The 17,091-nt window shown below is 40.7% G+C and overlaps 2 protein-coding genes across 3 annotated transcripts in view; both read left to right on the forward strand.

Moving 5' to 3' along the window:
• The first annotated feature begins 934 nt into the window (after positions 1 to 934).
• Positions 935 to 10,162, forward strand: strap (serine/threonine kinase receptor associated protein). Its single transcript, XM_078281447.1, has 9 exons — positions 935 to 1,369; positions 1,721 to 1,856; positions 5,062 to 5,143; positions 5,301 to 5,373; positions 5,704 to 5,803; positions 6,232 to 6,369; positions 8,505 to 8,641; positions 8,965 to 9,114; positions 9,371 to 10,162. Exons 1-9 carry the CDS (start codon positions 1,258 to 1,260, stop codon positions 9,430 to 9,432), a joined length of 990 nt encoding a protein of 329 aa, XP_078137573.1. The 5' UTR covers positions 935 to 1,257; the 3' UTR covers positions 9,433 to 10,162.
• Positions 10,163 to 10,931: 769 nt separating this feature from the next.
• The window catches only part of tmpoa (thymopoietin a), a 38,194-nt gene continuing 32,034 nt past the window's right edge, over positions 10,932 to 17,091 (forward strand). The window contains exon 1 of one of the 2 annotated variants that reach the window (XM_078281445.1): positions 10,932 to 11,513. In XM_078281445.1, coding sequence (XP_078137571.1) covers positions 11,271 to 11,513 — 243 coding nt within the window. In that variant the 5' untranslated portion in view covers positions 10,932 to 11,270. The remainder of the gene's footprint in view (positions 11,514 to 17,091) is intronic. The other variant, XM_078281446.1, reaches the window with a different exon arrangement.

A 17,091-nucleotide genomic window follows, 5' to 3' on the forward strand; every position in this document is an offset into this window, starting at 1 on the left:
TGCTTTCAAAATAAAAGTCAGAAAAGTTTAAGATTTCAATTGATTAATAATGCATTCAATTTTCACAGTTAAGATTAGATTAATAATAGATGTCAAAAAAGTTATAAAATATATTATTATACATCACTGAGTAAAAGGTGTAGGCCACTTGTGGGAAAAGAACCAGTAGTGCACATTCTGCACTCAACCCATTCAACCTCTTTTTTTATTAAATGTTTGCACCATTCACCAAGGCAAATTCCAAGTGTAGTTATTAAGTGTACTTATTGTGGCAATAAACCTTTTTCTGATTCTGATTCTGAAGATCAGAACAAGAGTCATGAAAAATACTATAAACACTATTCACCATCTATGCTATTCACACTATCACTAATTGACTTTGCCACAGGATTACTAAAATTAAATGGAAAATATGATTGTCTTCTAAAGTAACTTGCTTTTTGGGAGTTGCAATCTTACAAAAAACATCGTCTTGCAAGCTGCAAACTGCCTGCTACGGAGACTCAAAATGTTCAATGATAAATAAACAAATTAATAATTTGCTCATTCAGACCATGGCAACAACCAAATGCATAACTGTCTTTGGCCTGTTTGACTTGTTTGACAGATAAAGACAGTGATGAAAAGTTATAAAACAGTCACTGCGTTCTGAAATTACAATAGACTTTGGAAAATATGCATTTGGAAATAAAAACAGCTGAAAATGCAATAAATTGTTATCGTGGAAAGAAGCAGGATTAAATACCCGTTATTATAATGATTGAATCGAAAACTCCATGAACTCTATGTCTTATTTATTTATGCGGATATTTGTCTCATAATAATTACTTGAATAATATTTATTTATTTATAATATTGACCACTCCTTTTCCAGTCAGTCAGTATCAGTGACGGTTTTATTGTGAAACCGGAAGTATTATTTTTGTCGTGGCTGGCGGAACAACACCGGCTATATTATCACTTACGCCGCGTTGCACGTTGCTAGTTAGTTGCAATGTTGTAGCTATTAGCACGATAGCCAATCCTTCGCTGGGAGGGGGACCCGCTGATTAGTTTGACAAACATACGGAGGGAATTCTCACTCATCATTCAACTGCTAGTCAACTGAAATCACTCACCCAAATACTAACGTTAGCTAGCTGGTTGTCTTGTCATTCTCCTAACCAGCTAGCCTAGCCCGCTAGTTAGCAAGCTATTCAATAGCGTTCTACGGTCTACTCCCTCCGTGTGAACATCCTCCTGCCCAGCTGGAAGACCATGGCGATGAGACAGACTCCGCTCACCTGCTCCGGTCACACCCGTCCTGTGGTGGACCTGGCCTTCAGTGGAATCACTCCCTATGGCTACTTTCTCATCAGCGCCTGCAAGGGTGAGACCAATGGACAGCCTGTTCACGTTAACGCAAATAATGTTTTACTAAAAAATACTCGGAAGTGGTTCTAAGACATAAATCCAGGGTGAATGCTGACTTAACTTTACTTCACTCTGCATCGTGCCTGATTCGTAAAACACACTTGAACTTTAAATATCTTAAATTGTTCATTTAAACCCTTGAATTAAAGTTTATTCTTGGAAGCTGCTGTTGCCACAATGCTAAATCAGGCGTTATCAAAGTGAGGCAGTCTGGCTTGTTTAATAGACACCTGTCGACTGCTGTATTTACAGGTTTCGTCCTAAGATGCATTTGACCTTTATATCCTCCCTGCTTTTCTTTTGTCAGATGGCAAGCCCATGTTGCGCCAGGGAGACACAGGGGACTGGATAGGAACGTTTCTGGGTCACAAAGGCGCTGTCTGGGGAGCCACTCTGAATACAGACGCCACCAAGGCAGCCACTGCCGCAGCTGACTTTACAGCGTGAGTGAAGAGTCCAGTCCAGACTGGACCTGCCTAGCTGTGTGTCTTTAAGCAAGATGTCGAAAATAATCGAGTTATCTAGTTTTTCCACTCTGACTACTTTTACACTACTACCTGACTCCTAAGTAACTGGTAAACTGGTACTGATCGTTATTCAGGTAGATTTTTGCAAACCAATAAATATGTAAGTATTATAAATTAATATATTTGTACTGACTCCAGGGACCTGTATCATGAAGCTTGTTTACCCAGCAATCTTAAGGTCTCACTCATGTTTGTCAGCATCACTAATGGCGCTCACCCACTGCTAGTACCAGCTCTGCTCGGCTCGACTCAACTGGGTGTCGCGGTTCCCCTGTCCTCCATCTTTGCAGATTTAGTACCGCCTCATGCCTGAGATGAGCACATAGACAGTATATACGAATGGACCAACAGATCCCGTGTCTTTGGACGGAGACCAGTGAAGGATATTAGAAGCACTTTTCCGGTGAGAGCCGAGCGTTACTGAGCAGCCTCCAACTGAGAGAGACGACGTAAATGTGCCGTGATCAACCTGTCTGAAAGTTGGAAGTCTTCTGGTAGCTGTGCCAAGAGAAATCTCAATCATTCCCAATCTAGCAGAGACGGAGAGCGTAGGTATATGTAAGGAGATAACATAGGCACAGGCTAATTATTGATCACTAAAATGCTAGTTAACATTAGTAATTACACTTAAACAGCTAATGTGAGACGAAACTACCTGCGAGCTTCTCCTGACTATTTTTTTCATAATGGAAAACCAAAAAAGGCGAATAGACTCGAGCAGGTACCATATAATTTTGGGCATGTCTGCCTTTATTTGATAGGAAAGCTGAGATAGGGGAGAGAGAGAGGGGGGGAAGACATGCAGGAAAACCGTCACAGGTTGGATCCTGGACCTTCTGCGTCGAGGAATAAACCTCTGCATATGTGCGCCCGCTCTACCAACTGAGCTAACCAGCCACAAGCTGGTTCACTTTTAATTGTCACCATAGTAACCTGCGCGGCACAGATAACATGCTCTGGGGGTGATTTAACTTCAGAGCATTAAGATTAAAACTATTAAGGTACATGTCCATATACACGTTTTCACGGATGGGATCGCCCTGCTTCCCGGCATTGCACGCTAGTGGGCTTGCCACCAGTTTCTCTTCACTGACCACTGACAAGCAAAGAAAACAGGCTACACCCTCCTACAACCACGAAGGCTGCAGCTGATTGGACGAACGCCTCACGTGGGTCTGGCTGCTCTGGGATTTCAAAACTGATTATGCAAATGAGGATCAGGTAACTCGACTCCCGCTTCACCAAAGTCCCCGGGACACTACCAGAATGCATTGCACGGCTGCTTCCATAGAAATGAAGGGGAACTGTGGAAATGACACTGACAATGGACGCACACCATTACCCGTTTTCCACCAGGTGCGCCTGTGCTGCATTCTGGCTGCACCGTGGTTTTGTTCCGTCCTCCGCCACGGGCCATACCACATCGGGAGCGTCTCAGAAGCAGATTGTCTCAGAAGCGGAGCGTCTTGCCTGCCCGACTCACAGATTTTCTTGTCTCTACGAGTACTTGAAAGAACAATCACGTTTATTAGCTAGTATCTACCTTCCTCTCCAAGCACTCCTGTAATTAAACTCCATGCCTTCTGTTTTCTGGCGTTATAAAACGGATCTGTGGTGTCTATTATGTTTTTCCTCCTCCAAGATGAATCTCTCGTCGTCCATAGTAGACGAGACATGTATGATATTGGGGGGTGTATTTTGGTAAATCGACTGGATGCTCTCACTGTTTCCCTTACCTGCCCGACTGTCCGTACGCCCCACGGCTCGCGTGAAAATAGATCTGTCGCATATCTTTAGCAGCACGGAGAGCCGTTTCACGCGCAATTCTAGGGAGCCATGACTACCGTGGCTGGTAGAATATCAAGTATTGACTTGAATGGCAGTGATTGTTCGCGGAGGCCACGGCACCCCCGGAACGCAGAGTAGATGTGCCCGGTGGAAAATAGGGGTTAGTAGCGGAGTAGTCTCGCTTTGCCAGACCTTCCTCCACAGTGCTGCAGAGGAAGGTCTGGCTAGTCCACACAGCATTCTGGGATGGGGGACAAATGTGCTCTGGTTTATTGGCATTTCTTTAAACCATTCACAATCCTCTTGGGCGGGGCTAACCACCGAAAAGAGCCACAGGGCCGCTGAAAAATGGCCCCGGGAAGGAACTTGTTTTAGTGGAACATTCAGAAGTTTAAAATGTCAACACAAAGAAAGCGGAAGGTAACGGATATCCAGCCGAAAAGAGTGTGATCCATCGGAATTTCCGGCAGCAACAGAGCAATCCCGGAAGTGGAACTAGTAGCGGAGCGTCTTGCCTGCCCGACATACAGATTTTCTTGTCTCTACAAGTGCTTGAAAGAACATTCAGGTGTTATTAGCTAGTATCTACCTTCCTCTCCAAGCACTCCTGTAATTAAACTCCATGTCTTCTCTTTTCTGTCGTTGTCTTCATAAAAAAAGATCTGTGGTGTCTATTATGTTTTTCCACCTCCAAGATGAATCTCTCGTCGTCCATGGTGATGTAAAGGAGACTTATACGATATTGGGGGTGAAGGGTTGTCTTTTGGTAACTTGGCTGGATGCTCTTGCTGTTCCACTTCCTGCCCGGCTATTCGAACGCATTGACTTGAATGGCTGTGATTGCTCTCGGGGGTCACGGCGCCTCCGGAGCGCAGCACAGACGCGTGTCTGTCGAAGAATAGAGGTTAAACAAACCCCTGAAGTGATCAATCAGCTCATTGGAAAAATGGAGTGATCTTTCATACAGACATGGATAAAGTACTGAGTTTACAATAAAATGAAAGTAATAAATTAAGACATTCCTATAGATTAGTAGCATCAATTATACTGAATAGGGTCTAGGCCTGGGTGCAACTGCACTTCCTAATGGTCCATCAGTTCTGGTGTTATGTTCTCTTAATTAACAGCTGTTCTTAAGAGACCAAAACTAACAACAATTAATATCATAAGTAAATAATGATGTGAAGAAGAGTCAGTTCTTTTACAGGCTGTATCAGAGGGCTGTGCAATTACGATTTAAATCACTGAACGAACCCTTGTTTCAAACCTAAATATTACTGCTGGAGCTACATGAACTTATAAATTAAAAAATATGTACCTCTGTGCTTTTCAGAAAGGTGTGGGATGCAGTGAGTGGAGACGAGGTCCTCACACTGGCACACAAACACATCGTCAAGACTGTCACCTTTACTCAGGTCAGTGGTGTCTCTGGACATTAGCTATTTAAACAATATAAACATGTTCATGAATCTGATTGTTTCTGTACATATCCTGTATGCATTAATGTGGATGGGATGATTTTTGGGATATTTCTGAAACCGCCAGTGAATATACTTCTGCCTCTCGTCTCAGGACAGCAACTGTCTGCTGACTGCAGGAAACGACAAGCTGCTGCGCATCTACGATCTCAGCAACCCTGAAGCAGGTAAGCGACTGTATCAAAGAGGAAACTTGCTTGTTTGTACATGTAGGATTTGATTTATTTGGTGTGGTTCAAAATGTGCCTCCCTTGTGGATTTCTTCACCATTTGCTGTAGATTCTGCTCAGGTCAATGCAAACCTGCTCCCTACTGGAGACCAATCAAATTTCAAATCGGTAGCATTGGAAAGGCTTTGTCGCTCTGGGAAGTAGGAATATTGGGAGAATAGCCACAGAGTTATTCCAGTCAAACCCTGATTTATTTTGTTTCTTTTTTGTATATAGTTGACTTCCTTTTTTTTCTTTTTACTTACTTTGCATATTTACGTCCTTTAGCACCTCTGGAGATTGCAGGTCACACCTCAGCCATAAAAAAAGCCTTGTGGTGTAACAACGACAAGCAGATCCTCTCTGCTGCCGATGACAAAACCATACGGTCAGTGAAGTGGCTTTCTCGTGGTCTACCTTTTTGTTTGTGTGTCCATGTCCCATCTTATCTTACATCTTATCTTTTGCACCCCACACTCTAGAAAAATTACCACTTATATACTATTGATATTTATTTACATATCTATATATTGGCCTTATGTCCTCTCTGCACTTTATCTATTTATCACATTGTAAAGCTCTTTACTGTGCAATGCATTCCCACTGTATTTGTATCCCTCTTCTAAAAGTGCATTTGTATCATATTGCATTGTACTGTATTAATAGTATTGTATTGTGTTGTGACTGTTTTCAAGGTACCTGGCTGCGATGACACCTTAATTTCCCCACTAGGGATTAATAAAGTTATCTATCTATCTATCTATCTTATGCGACAAACTTCAAATCATCCTTCTGTGTACGTGTCTGTGTGTCTAGGCTGTGGGACAGGAGCTCCATGGAGGAGGTGAAGACGCTAACGTTTGACACGTCAGTGAGCAGCATGGAGTATGTGGCTGATGGAGAGATACTTGTGATCACATACGGAAAGACAATCGCTTTCTACAACGCTCTGAGGTATGCTGTACTCACACCATACATAACCTGGAATCTAATATGTCCACACTAATGGGAGTAACATTTTAAATGTCAATTGGGATTCTTTCCACACAATATTTCTGAGATCCATATCGGAACAGTTAACTTTGTTATATTTTTCTTTTTCAGGCTGCATCCTCACTAATATGTTTTTGTTTTAAAAAGCATAACTTTTTGCTACATTTACACCTGGCATCCACACTTCTCCGGTTTCCGAGCACCTGAAAAACTGAGACATTGTACGTTCAAAATGTAACTCTTTCATTCATCAGCATTTTAAAACAAAAACGTATTAGTGTGGACTTGGTCTTAGTCAACAATTACAGCCAAGTAAAGTGAGTTGAGTTGTTAAATCAATAGACCTTAGACATTACAGGAGTCATTTCTGGGTTCCTACATTGAGACAATTTTTCATATAACTATTTTATACTCTTGCCGTTGTCTTGCATCAAAAAGTAAAGTGACCACACTTGTTTTTCATGACCAGTTATGTTGAAATAAACATTACTGCTACATGGAAACAAGGGGAGGGAGATAAAAAAAAAAAGAAGGCGAAACTGCATGAGCACCTGGCTTGTGCACACACAAGAATTTTGTTCATCTTCAAAGGAGGAATGCGTTCAGAGACATTTAGGATTAAATAACTTAATAATTGGCCTTGCAAGATGAGGTAAAGTATTAAGTGTATACCAGCCGACGAACACACAACAAAACTTTCAAACCAACTCTGGTTGGGTGAAGAAAATATCTTGGTCCAGAGTTTGTTTTATTTTAAAAGCCCTGTGCTCCTACGGCATTTTGGATAACGATGGGTTTCACTCATACTAGCGCTGCAGCAGAGAGGTTATGTTAACAGCACAGCCCAGTGCTCCACTTTTCTTTCTTTTTACCTCCTTATTCCAGACACATAGACCAACATCTGTTTTTAAAGATATTAACAAGTAATATCGGTCAGTAAATGGCATGCAGTTCCTTTTTTAAGCGGAGACACCCCGGGTGAATAGGAAAAACAAATAACTAATTGATATCACCATGAAACTTCCCCAGTTGATTTCTTACATTAAGACATATATATTTTAGATATAAAATGTAACATAAATCAGACTATGAATGATATCTGAGCAAACCCCTCTGGAAAAACCTTCAGAATATAGGTAGGAGTGAAACTGGATTTTGAGAAAACGGCCTTTAAAGGTATGGATTATAAAATATCTTTTTTGCAAGACATTACAGGTAAATGGGGTAAACATTTTAACTAATAAACATGAAACTTCCCCAGTTAATTACTAACATTAATTATTTTTGTATTACAATTTTTCTGAAATGTTATGTTTAAATATGCAAATGAGGCATTATCTAATGCTAACTTTTAGTGAATTTAGGAGAAATTTGCAGGTGCAAATAGACAAAGTATAGTAAAATAAACGCCTAAATGTGAATTTTGGATGTTTTTGGATAGTCTGAAAGAAGCAAAAAAAAGCCCAAAAACTCAAAATTAAAAAATGATTGTTTTGCCTGGGGTATCACAGACAGACAGACTGATTGATTTGCTGAACTGGTGATTTTGAATTGCAATCCAGTAGACTAGGGACACAAGTGAACTGTGTGGTGCACTGGAGTTAGAGCCTAAAATAATGCCCCCTGTATTTATTCAGTTGAGAATTGATTTTGAATCGAATCGTAAGATTATTGTATGTAAAATACCAAATTAGGGTGCCTGGGTAGCTCACCTGGTAGAGTGCGCACCCATATGTAGAGGTTTACTCCTCGACGCAGCGGGCGCGGGTTAGACCCTGACCTGCGGCCCTTTGCTGCATGTCATTCCCCCTTTGTCTCCCCTTTCATGTCTTCAGCTGTCCTATAAAAATAAAAGCCTGAAATGCCCAGAAAAATTATCTAAAAAGCCAAATTAGTAAGTAGGGAAGGACAAATGGGAGACAAAAATGAATTACATTTATTCACAGGTGCATGGTTATGACTTGGTGTGGTAAGGGACACCTTCCCAAACCCTGCGTTGGCAAAGATATTGATGTTGTAGACATGTATCTTCTCCACAGTGACTTCAAGGAAGTACAACATTAGAACGATTTTTTTTAAATATATATATATTTCAGCCTGGACCTGATAAAGACAGTGGAGGCCCCGGCCCCTATCAACTCAGCCTCCCTCCACCCAGAGAAAGACTTCTTTGTTGCCGGTGGAGAGGACTTCAAGCTCTACAAATTTGACTACAGCACTAAAGAGGAGCTGGGTGAGGAGAAGAGAGATTTTGATATCATTTTAGATACGTTTTACCCATGTAAGGTAATGGATCCAGTGTTGAAGGTAGTTTGTCCATTTTGTGAAAAACAGATTTGTACAATACACAATTTACAAAAAAAAGCTAATTCTAAAAAATTGTAAGTTTTACAATTGATTCTGTGACTGATCATATAAATGTAAAAAAAAAATTTAATTTAAGGTATAAAAGAGGATGTTTTAAATGTTAAGTTGTTTCTTGTCATAGTAGCTAGGAGAAACTACAAAAAGTCACATATTTACCATTTCCGTCCTTGTTGTCCCTCCTGTCTGCAGAGTCCTATAAGGGTCACTTTGGTCCAGTGCACTGTGTTCGCTTCAGTCCGGATGGTGAGCTGTATGCCAGCGGCTCTGAGGACGGCACGCTCCGACTGTGGCAGACGGCTGTGGGAAAAACCTATGGCCTGTGGAAGTGTGTCCTTCCTGGTAAAATACAACTTTGGGCACTCATTTATACAGTCAGATCTAGAACTAGCTATATGACATTGAGCCCAAAGTCTTATCTTTTCAGCAAAGGGTAACCAGCAATACTAAATGCATGAAAGTGTCTGTAAATGCATATTACGAAGTATCAGTATGATTTTTCTATTTCTACTTTTTTTTAGTCCTGCCTTACTCCTCAGAATGAAGTTTTAGTATGATTGTTCTAATTCTACTTATATTGTCTTGCCTTACTCCTCAGAGGACCTGGGGGCCGAGAACTCTGAACAGATGTACACGTCGGCCCCTGAGATCAAAGCATGAGGAGAAAGCAGTGCTGTTTGGAAATAGGATGAGAAGAGAATGGCAAAGGAAACGAGCGGAGTAGTGTTCCAGCGTTCTATCTGGCCCCAGCAAGGAGCAGAGTCCAGAGCACCGCCATCCATCAGGAACTGATGTGGATATTATGACTGCCTTGTCTGTCATGGACTAACCCAACAACAACAACAACAACAACATACAGGCACGCACACACAGACGCACACACAGACACACACACACAGATTTTATGCAGTCATATGGGCAGTATGGGCTGTAGAGTAAAGCAGTAGACCTGTGAGTGTCAGCTCATCGCTGCCTGCTTTCCCTCTGATTAGCCCAATTCTGTCTGCTTAAACTTGTTTTAAAGCTTTTTGAAACCCAATCCCCCCCCTCAATCACATGATGCTAAAATATATTTTATGAGCTGGACCAAGGCTCTTGTTTTCAGTTCACATTTACAAGAATATTATTAGTAGTTGCACAGTTTGTGCTAAAGAAAAGTGCTTTCATTTCTTTAAACATTGCTTTGAGTATCTGCTGCTTTTGTACTTGTTGAGTATATAAAGTCAAGTGTCCAAATAAAAGAAAATATTGTTTTGTGTCAAAGCAGGCAAGAGAAGAAATGCCACTGGGTTTTTATTTTTCATTTTGGTTTCTGTCTTCATTTGTGTCCAGTGATGAAATAAATAAAGGCATTACTGTTTTTATTTTTAAGTAATGCACAAAGAGCAAACTGGGTTTGGTGTTTTTTTGGTATGAGGATGAAAAGGATCACATGGTTATTTTATATTGCAAATGTGTTAGGTACGAGCGAGCATGTTCACACTAGAAAAACTGTAACAATGTAAAATAACAATTTAAAGATATGACACCATAACAAATACTGTCTTGTGCTATCAAATGTTATCAATAATTCATTTCCATATAACGTGCTATCAAAACGGGGTGATAGAACGTGTGTGAAATACTCGTGACGTGCGGTTCGTTTTAAATAGTTGTATGTTTGTTCCACCAATGAGGAAGATCTTTCTAACAGCATCTGACCAATAGGAGCCGGTCTCTACAGGCAGTCACCTCCCTTTGAAACTTCCGGCCCGGGTCGTCCCCATGAAAGTAGGGTAGATGCTACATCGTACCCGATACACGTGTAGACGTCAACACTTTGCTTCCTTTTCCGTCATCATTGTATCCAAAGACTGACTATTACGGCGTACCGTGAGAAATCACCAATCAAGGGTTCTTAACCAAAAACCACACAAATGGCAATGTTCCAGCAGTAATGTGATTCGAAATTTGGAGGCAAAATGAACAACATCGGCAACCAAGATTTCCCTGACGTTTACATGTAACGTTAGCTGACTGTTACGGAGTATAGCAGCTAAATTACCAAACAAAGCTTCTAAACCAAAAACTACACCATGCATGGATGTATTAGGAGAACCCATGTTGATGGTGACGCCTGCGCAGTATGCTCGTGTTGATGTCGACACGTGTATTGGGTGCGATCTAGCATCTACCCATGATGAGTAGCAGCAGCCTTCGCTGGTGCAGATTTCACCCAAAGCAGCAACTCAACAAGACCCACTTTCATTTCTTCATTCTTCTGAGAGGAGGAGGAAGAGAGAGAAACGACAACAAGTCATAGTTTCCTTTTAGTTCCTTCTTATTTCTTTGACATGCTTCTGTTCTTACCTCCTTAGCTAATATTTGTTTTGCGAATTAAATCCAGTAAGAGGCGCTGGTTAGCCGTTCCGCTCAGACCAAACCTCTCCATTTATCCCACTTTCCCCCTCTGTGTTAGCTAGCTAGCTAACTTACTCTCCCTCCATCCGCACGCCGACATGCCGGAGTACCTGGACGACCCGTCTGTTCTCACCAAGGACAAGCTGAAGAGCGAGCTGCTGGCCCACAACGTAGAGCTTCCGAGTGGCAACCCGACTAAGGACGTGTATGTGCAGCTTTATCTGAAGAACCTGACCGCTAACAACAAGAAACATGTCACAGCCACGACTCTCGATGCCTTTTCCAGCGACGAGGAGCTGCCGCCGCCCGTAGTCTCCAGCAGAAGTCGCTCCTCCGGCAGAGTGAGTTTTGTTATTCGTTTTTGAATTAATGTTAAATTCAATTTAATGTTGCCAAGCTTACATAGCACCAAGGAAAATAGACATTTCAATGTTAGCACCTAAAGTAAAGTAGTCTATACCTGTCCAAAACAAATGGCCATCGAAAGTTAGCAGAAGCTTTTAACTTCTTAGAGTCGTTGACCATCATGCTGTAAACCTCAAACTAATCAACTATTATTTTCAGTATAAAATGTACATCTGCTTTGACCAAAGACTCCCTTCATAATTTTGCAAGGGGTCCCCACCCAAAAAAGACTTAGTGTTGCTTTTACCACAGAAACATTTTTCAGTTGCCACCATTCATTTTATCCTCAAATACTTTATTTGGAAATTGGCCTATTGTATTCTCTTTATGTTTACTTGATCCCAGTTTGGGAAGCATAACTTTAACAAAAAACAAAAGCCCTGTGAATCTGTGGCCAACCTTTATGATGGAAACCGGTTGTTGTCAGTCGTTATTATATCTCAGATCTGAGGTGCAGAGCGTTAAAGCGCAGATAAAGAAGTTTATAGGTGTTTGTTCTGAATGCAACCTGTTTCTTTTGGAGAAGAGTGTTGAGATTGCTTTGCTCTGAACTATAAGGTTTTTGTTTTGGGGCGTAGGGTCTCAGTTTCTTTGCATTCCTCTGTTGTTTTCATACTAATAATCCTACTCCAGCCAGCGACTGCCTGCATTCTTCAGAACCTTTACACAGGAGCAAGTGAAAGATTGTCTTCTGAGAAATACCTTCTGAAGCTAACTTTTTGAAGTCATTGAACCCAGAAGTTGATTCTACGTAGCGCATGTTAAACTGTCTCGTATAATTTCAGACCTGTGTACAAAGGATTTAAAAATATGGAGGGAAAAATGCAGATGGCAGTTAAGAACAGTTTTTTGGTGAATTGAGTTTATTTTAGTTTATATTTTTCAGATTGACAGTGGGTCATCACAGCACAGGTTACTGTTCCCCAAAGTTAGGGCTTGGTACGTACCCTCAATACTTGTACTGACCGAAATGTGTCTGTAGTAAAAAGTATAAAAAAACCGGCATGAAATATTTGAGAACTTTGCGTCTTTTGTTGTGATTATTTCTATACATGTTTCTGCAATCATTTGTGTATATTATAAAAAGTAAAGGAGAGCTTACACAGTCTTGAGGTGCACCTGTACTTATGTTCAGAGTATCAGAAGAGTAGAGTTGACTCTTACCTGCTGCTTCCTGTCTGTCAGAAAATAACCATACCATCTAATAATGAAGGGGTTCATTCGGACAAACAGCTTTTTATGTTCACAACATGTGCAATTCCTTACCTACTGACTAGGGTTGTCCCAAACGATTATTTTTTAAACGATTAATCTAGTGATTATTTTTTCGATTATTTTCCCATTGCTCAATTATTAACAATTTACACAAAACAAATTTCAATAAGGTTCAAATCTCTATTTATTAAAATTGTTTAACACTGCACTGTTCAAGTAAAATGAATTAGTAGTGTAACCTGAAGCCAGATGTAGGCTATCAGTCCAACAACAAAATAAAGTCACTTTCAGGAGGAATACAAAAATAATACTTAAAGTAAACAGAGCAAGTGCAAAAAGAGTAGCCTGTATTTGCTTTTTTTAAACAGTAGTAGGTCAAATAATGAATACGCTCTTGTTTAACATGCAAGCTCTTCTCCCTTTAATCTTACAGTAAAAAAGTGCAATTTTAGCAACATATGAAATCAGATGTATCAAATAAATCCAACATAAGGCAAGTTGCATGTGTCTAATAATCTGTAATCGATTTGGTCACTCATGATGATGGTAAACCAAATCAACGGACTAACGTACCGTTGGGCTACTACTGGGAACACATTCCGTGTCCCTTTGTTGATCATCGCACATGCTTGGGAGTAAAGCTTAGATCGGGCACAAAACATCAAGCCCGACCCTACCCGAGCATGTACACGTTGTGTCCGAGCCCGGCCCGACCCGACGCATTAACTGGAATTATGAGCCCGAGCCCGATTTTAAACCTGACAATTTTTTAATACGTGGGCTGTTATAACTGACGTTATAAAGGACTCGTGAGATATCTGAAACAATCTGGCCTGGTTGCGCAATTATGGAAGACAGTGGTACAGATGGGGGAGACACGATTTTAGCCTAGTTTACCTCACACAAAAGTCAGGTCAGGACATCCACCCAGAGCTACGGGAGAAGCTGGAGAGCATCGCTTTCTCCCCACCCAATTAGGCTAATAAAGTAATGATTAAAAAAACACAAATACTTGATCAAGGGCCCGGCCTGGGGATGGTGGCAGGAAATATTGTCCCAACCCGGCCCGTGGGTCAAGTTCAGGCTCGGGCAGAGAATCTAAACTCTACTTGGGAGGGAAAGGGAGCAGAGCAAAAAGGTGAGCAGAACTTATGCTGTTTTCCTGCTGTTATCCTGACTCGGTGATGCATTTTACAAAGTCTACAGACTATTAGGGGTGGGAAAAATAATCGATTCTTAGATGCATCGCGATTCTCTCTAGAACGATTCGATTATCGATTCTGATAAGTTAATAATCGATTTAAATGTTTTGATTTTTATTTAAAAGTCTCCAGACAAGTGGAAATCAGAAAATAGAGTGATTGAAAGAGGATGAGATAATTTTTTTAATTTTTTTTTGTGTGTGTATATATATATATATAGAGAGAGAGAGGGAGAGATATAGTGTGTGTGTGTGTGTGTGTATATGATCTAATAAGACATACATAAAATAATTAGGCAAGACACACAGGCTGTTCATCTACTTTATCACATTACATCTGACCACCTCATGTTTCATGTTGTAAGAAGCCAATTCTCCACCTTTGACTCCACATGACTGAGCCTCTGACATGGAAAGTTACTGGGAGAGAAGGGGACTTTCACAAGCATGTTTAAGGCTTAAGAATGGAATGACTACAAAACATTTCATTAAAACTTGTGTGTGACAAATACTGTATATGTCAAAATCTAGCTTTGTCTAGCTGCTTTGTCTAGGAAGTGATTAGCACACTCAGGTTTATATGTATATTTTTAAAAATCATGCTTGGAAATGTACATAAAATTGTTGCATCAATAATCGGTTTAGAATCGTTGGTCTCTGAATCGGAATCGAATCGTGAGGTGCCAATCGATTCCCACCCCTACAGACTAGCACGTTGTTGTTGGCATTAAGAGTAAAATACTCCCACACTTTAGAAGACCGTGTGCAAGCCTTTTTCTCAACGTGTTGTTGAACTTGCGAGGAATCCATACTTGTGCTGTGGCTGGAGGCAGCTATGTTTTTTTTAGATTTCTACATGTCACAGTCAACGCAAATTATTTGTGTAGACGCATTTACGTAATCTATTACGTCGACGAATTGTCCCAGCCCTAATCCTGACTGGCATCATTTTAAACTCCAACTGAAACTGTTTTCGAAGAGGGAGCAGGTATGTAGTCTTGAATAATCTGGTGGTGCTTGTTTTTTTATTAGTCGGTACCTTGTATTGTTTTGACTGTATTTTCTTGTTGAGTTCTGAGTTTTGCATTTTAATGCACGTACCTTTCTGTTGAGTTTGTGTTTTTTATTGTCTCATAGGGCTGTGCAGTTGATCACATTTTTATCACAATTTCTTTTTTGGCTCCAAACTCTCACAAAAACAATGTTATCGAGAAAAACTATTATTTTGCACATTACATTTAGCAAGTAAAAAAAAGTTCAACGGGATATAGTATTAAAGGGTAACTACTGTTTTTTTCAACCTGGATTTGCTAAACCCACCAGACTCCTTGTAAATAAACAGTAATTTTTAGCATCGTAAAATACACTTCATTCAAAGTCAAAAGAAACAAAATAAAACTATTAAAAGCCGTTTTGGGTCATCTTTACACTTTTTCCAACCATCACAACTCTAGTTTTGGTTGAAATAAACACATAGTTTACAGATTTATATGTGAAAATATGTTGGCTCTATACACGCTAAAAGTATTACTTTATTAAATGGAGTCTGGTGGGCTTAGCGCTAGTGACTTCAGAGCTGTGTCTGGTTAAACAGAAAGGTCTCAAGGTTTTAAAGGTCTATCTCTGAAGGGATCCTTTCTATAATGTTGTCAGACACTTAGAATAATAATCTGAGTCTGTCAGTGGCAAAACCAGCACTTTTGTGAAGGCAAATACAAGCTGGACAACTGTGCTTTAAACTTACATTGTAGCTTGTTTCCGACTGCAGAGATCTCTCTTAATACTTCCTGTAAATAGTCTGGTCGCAAATTGCTAGCTGTTAGCAAATTATGCATGTACTCTAGCATTGCTGGGAGACACAACTATGTCATGGCAGGTGTATTGCTTAGTACACCGGATGCTAATTTAGAGGGTTTTTTTCTGACCAATAGCTGACCTTCGTTAACCGATCATTAACCACCGTTGAAATGTGGTACTATTTTGAGCCTTGTTAGTGGTATAAAATAGCGATTTACCCTCTGCCCCGAAAGCTAGCGTTAGCAGCTAACCACCGGTTTGCGCTAGCTTGTTTCAAGCTAGAGACACATTTGATTAGCATGAAAACAAATCTCAGAGAACGGTCGACTCGGTACACACATGTTATTAACCTCTAGGTTCATTTTGCGCCAGAATTGTCCTTTAACCATTAACTGACAAGCAGGCAACAGAGTCCCAGTTCACCCATCCGTGAGGCTCGGACATACTTTCCGCAGTACGTATCTGCGGTCAGCTGCAGTGCAGACTTGTACCGGCCGCGCAGGCACGATGTTTCGTGCATTGTCGTGGACACATGTAGCCACATTCCTGGAACCGCTTGCGACACAGCCACAGCGGCCTGCAACATGTATGTCCGAGTCTGTCTCAACTTAACCACTTGCAAGGTTGTTAGCTGTGTGTCTGCATGGCATTGTATCCCGTTTTGTTCTGTATCATGCAAAAATGTTTTTATTTACTTTTTTATTTTTGTTTCAATATTGTTTTTAACTGTTTAACTGGTAGAACTTATCGGCCAGTTTTTTTTATTGTCGGTTAAAGGTGCCGTAGGTAGGATTGTGAAGATCCAGGACTTAGCCAAAAAAATTGAACATCAACAACTTCTCAGTCCCTCCCTCCTTTCTGCTAAAGCCCAAAACGGTCTCCTAAGCCCCTCCCCCCACAAGGGAAAATGATTGTGTGTGCCTGAGCAGTGATTGACACACAGTTGGGTTGGTTTTTTAAATAACCCGCTTCATGTAGTTCTACTCGAACAAAGGGTCAGTTTCAAGCAAATATGACAGAAAGTTAGTTTTATTAGTCTTACCTACTACACCTTTTAATGGTTAAACGGTTAATCATTCACATCTTTACTCAGGACCCAAGGAAGCGCAGTGTCGAGTGTGAAGTTGTTGGGATGAGTGTTTCTGGAGACGGCTGAAAGCAGCAATACCACACGCCAAGCAATCGACCCGTCTGGAACAGGCACATTTTCAACCGGCACTGCACTAGTGTAAATCAACAGAGCACTGCTTTCACTTCCTTGTTGTGCTACATTCCTGCTAATTAACAAATCTAATAACCAG

The sequence above is a fragment of the Sander vitreus genome, chromosome 23 (assembly GCF_031162955.1).
Source record: "Sander vitreus isolate 19-12246 chromosome 23, sanVit1, whole genome shotgun sequence".
NCBI lineage: Eukaryota > Metazoa > Chordata > Actinopteri > Perciformes > Percidae > Sander > Sander vitreus.

Excerpts from the sequence above, each read along its gene's own strand:
- strap (XM_078281447.1), top strand. The coding sequence starts at position 1,258 with ATGGCGATGAGACAGACTCCGCTCACCTGCTCCGGTCACACCCGTCCT. Across the intron at positions 5,144-5,300 it reads AGACTGTCACCTTTACTCAG|GACAGCAACTGTCTGCTGAC; the intron begins GTCAGTGGTGTC and ends CTCTCGTCTCAG. Across the intron at positions 5,804-6,231 it reads GCCGATGACAAAACCATACG|GCTGTGGGACAGGAGCTCCA; the intron begins GTCAGTGAAGTG and ends CTGTGTGTCTAG.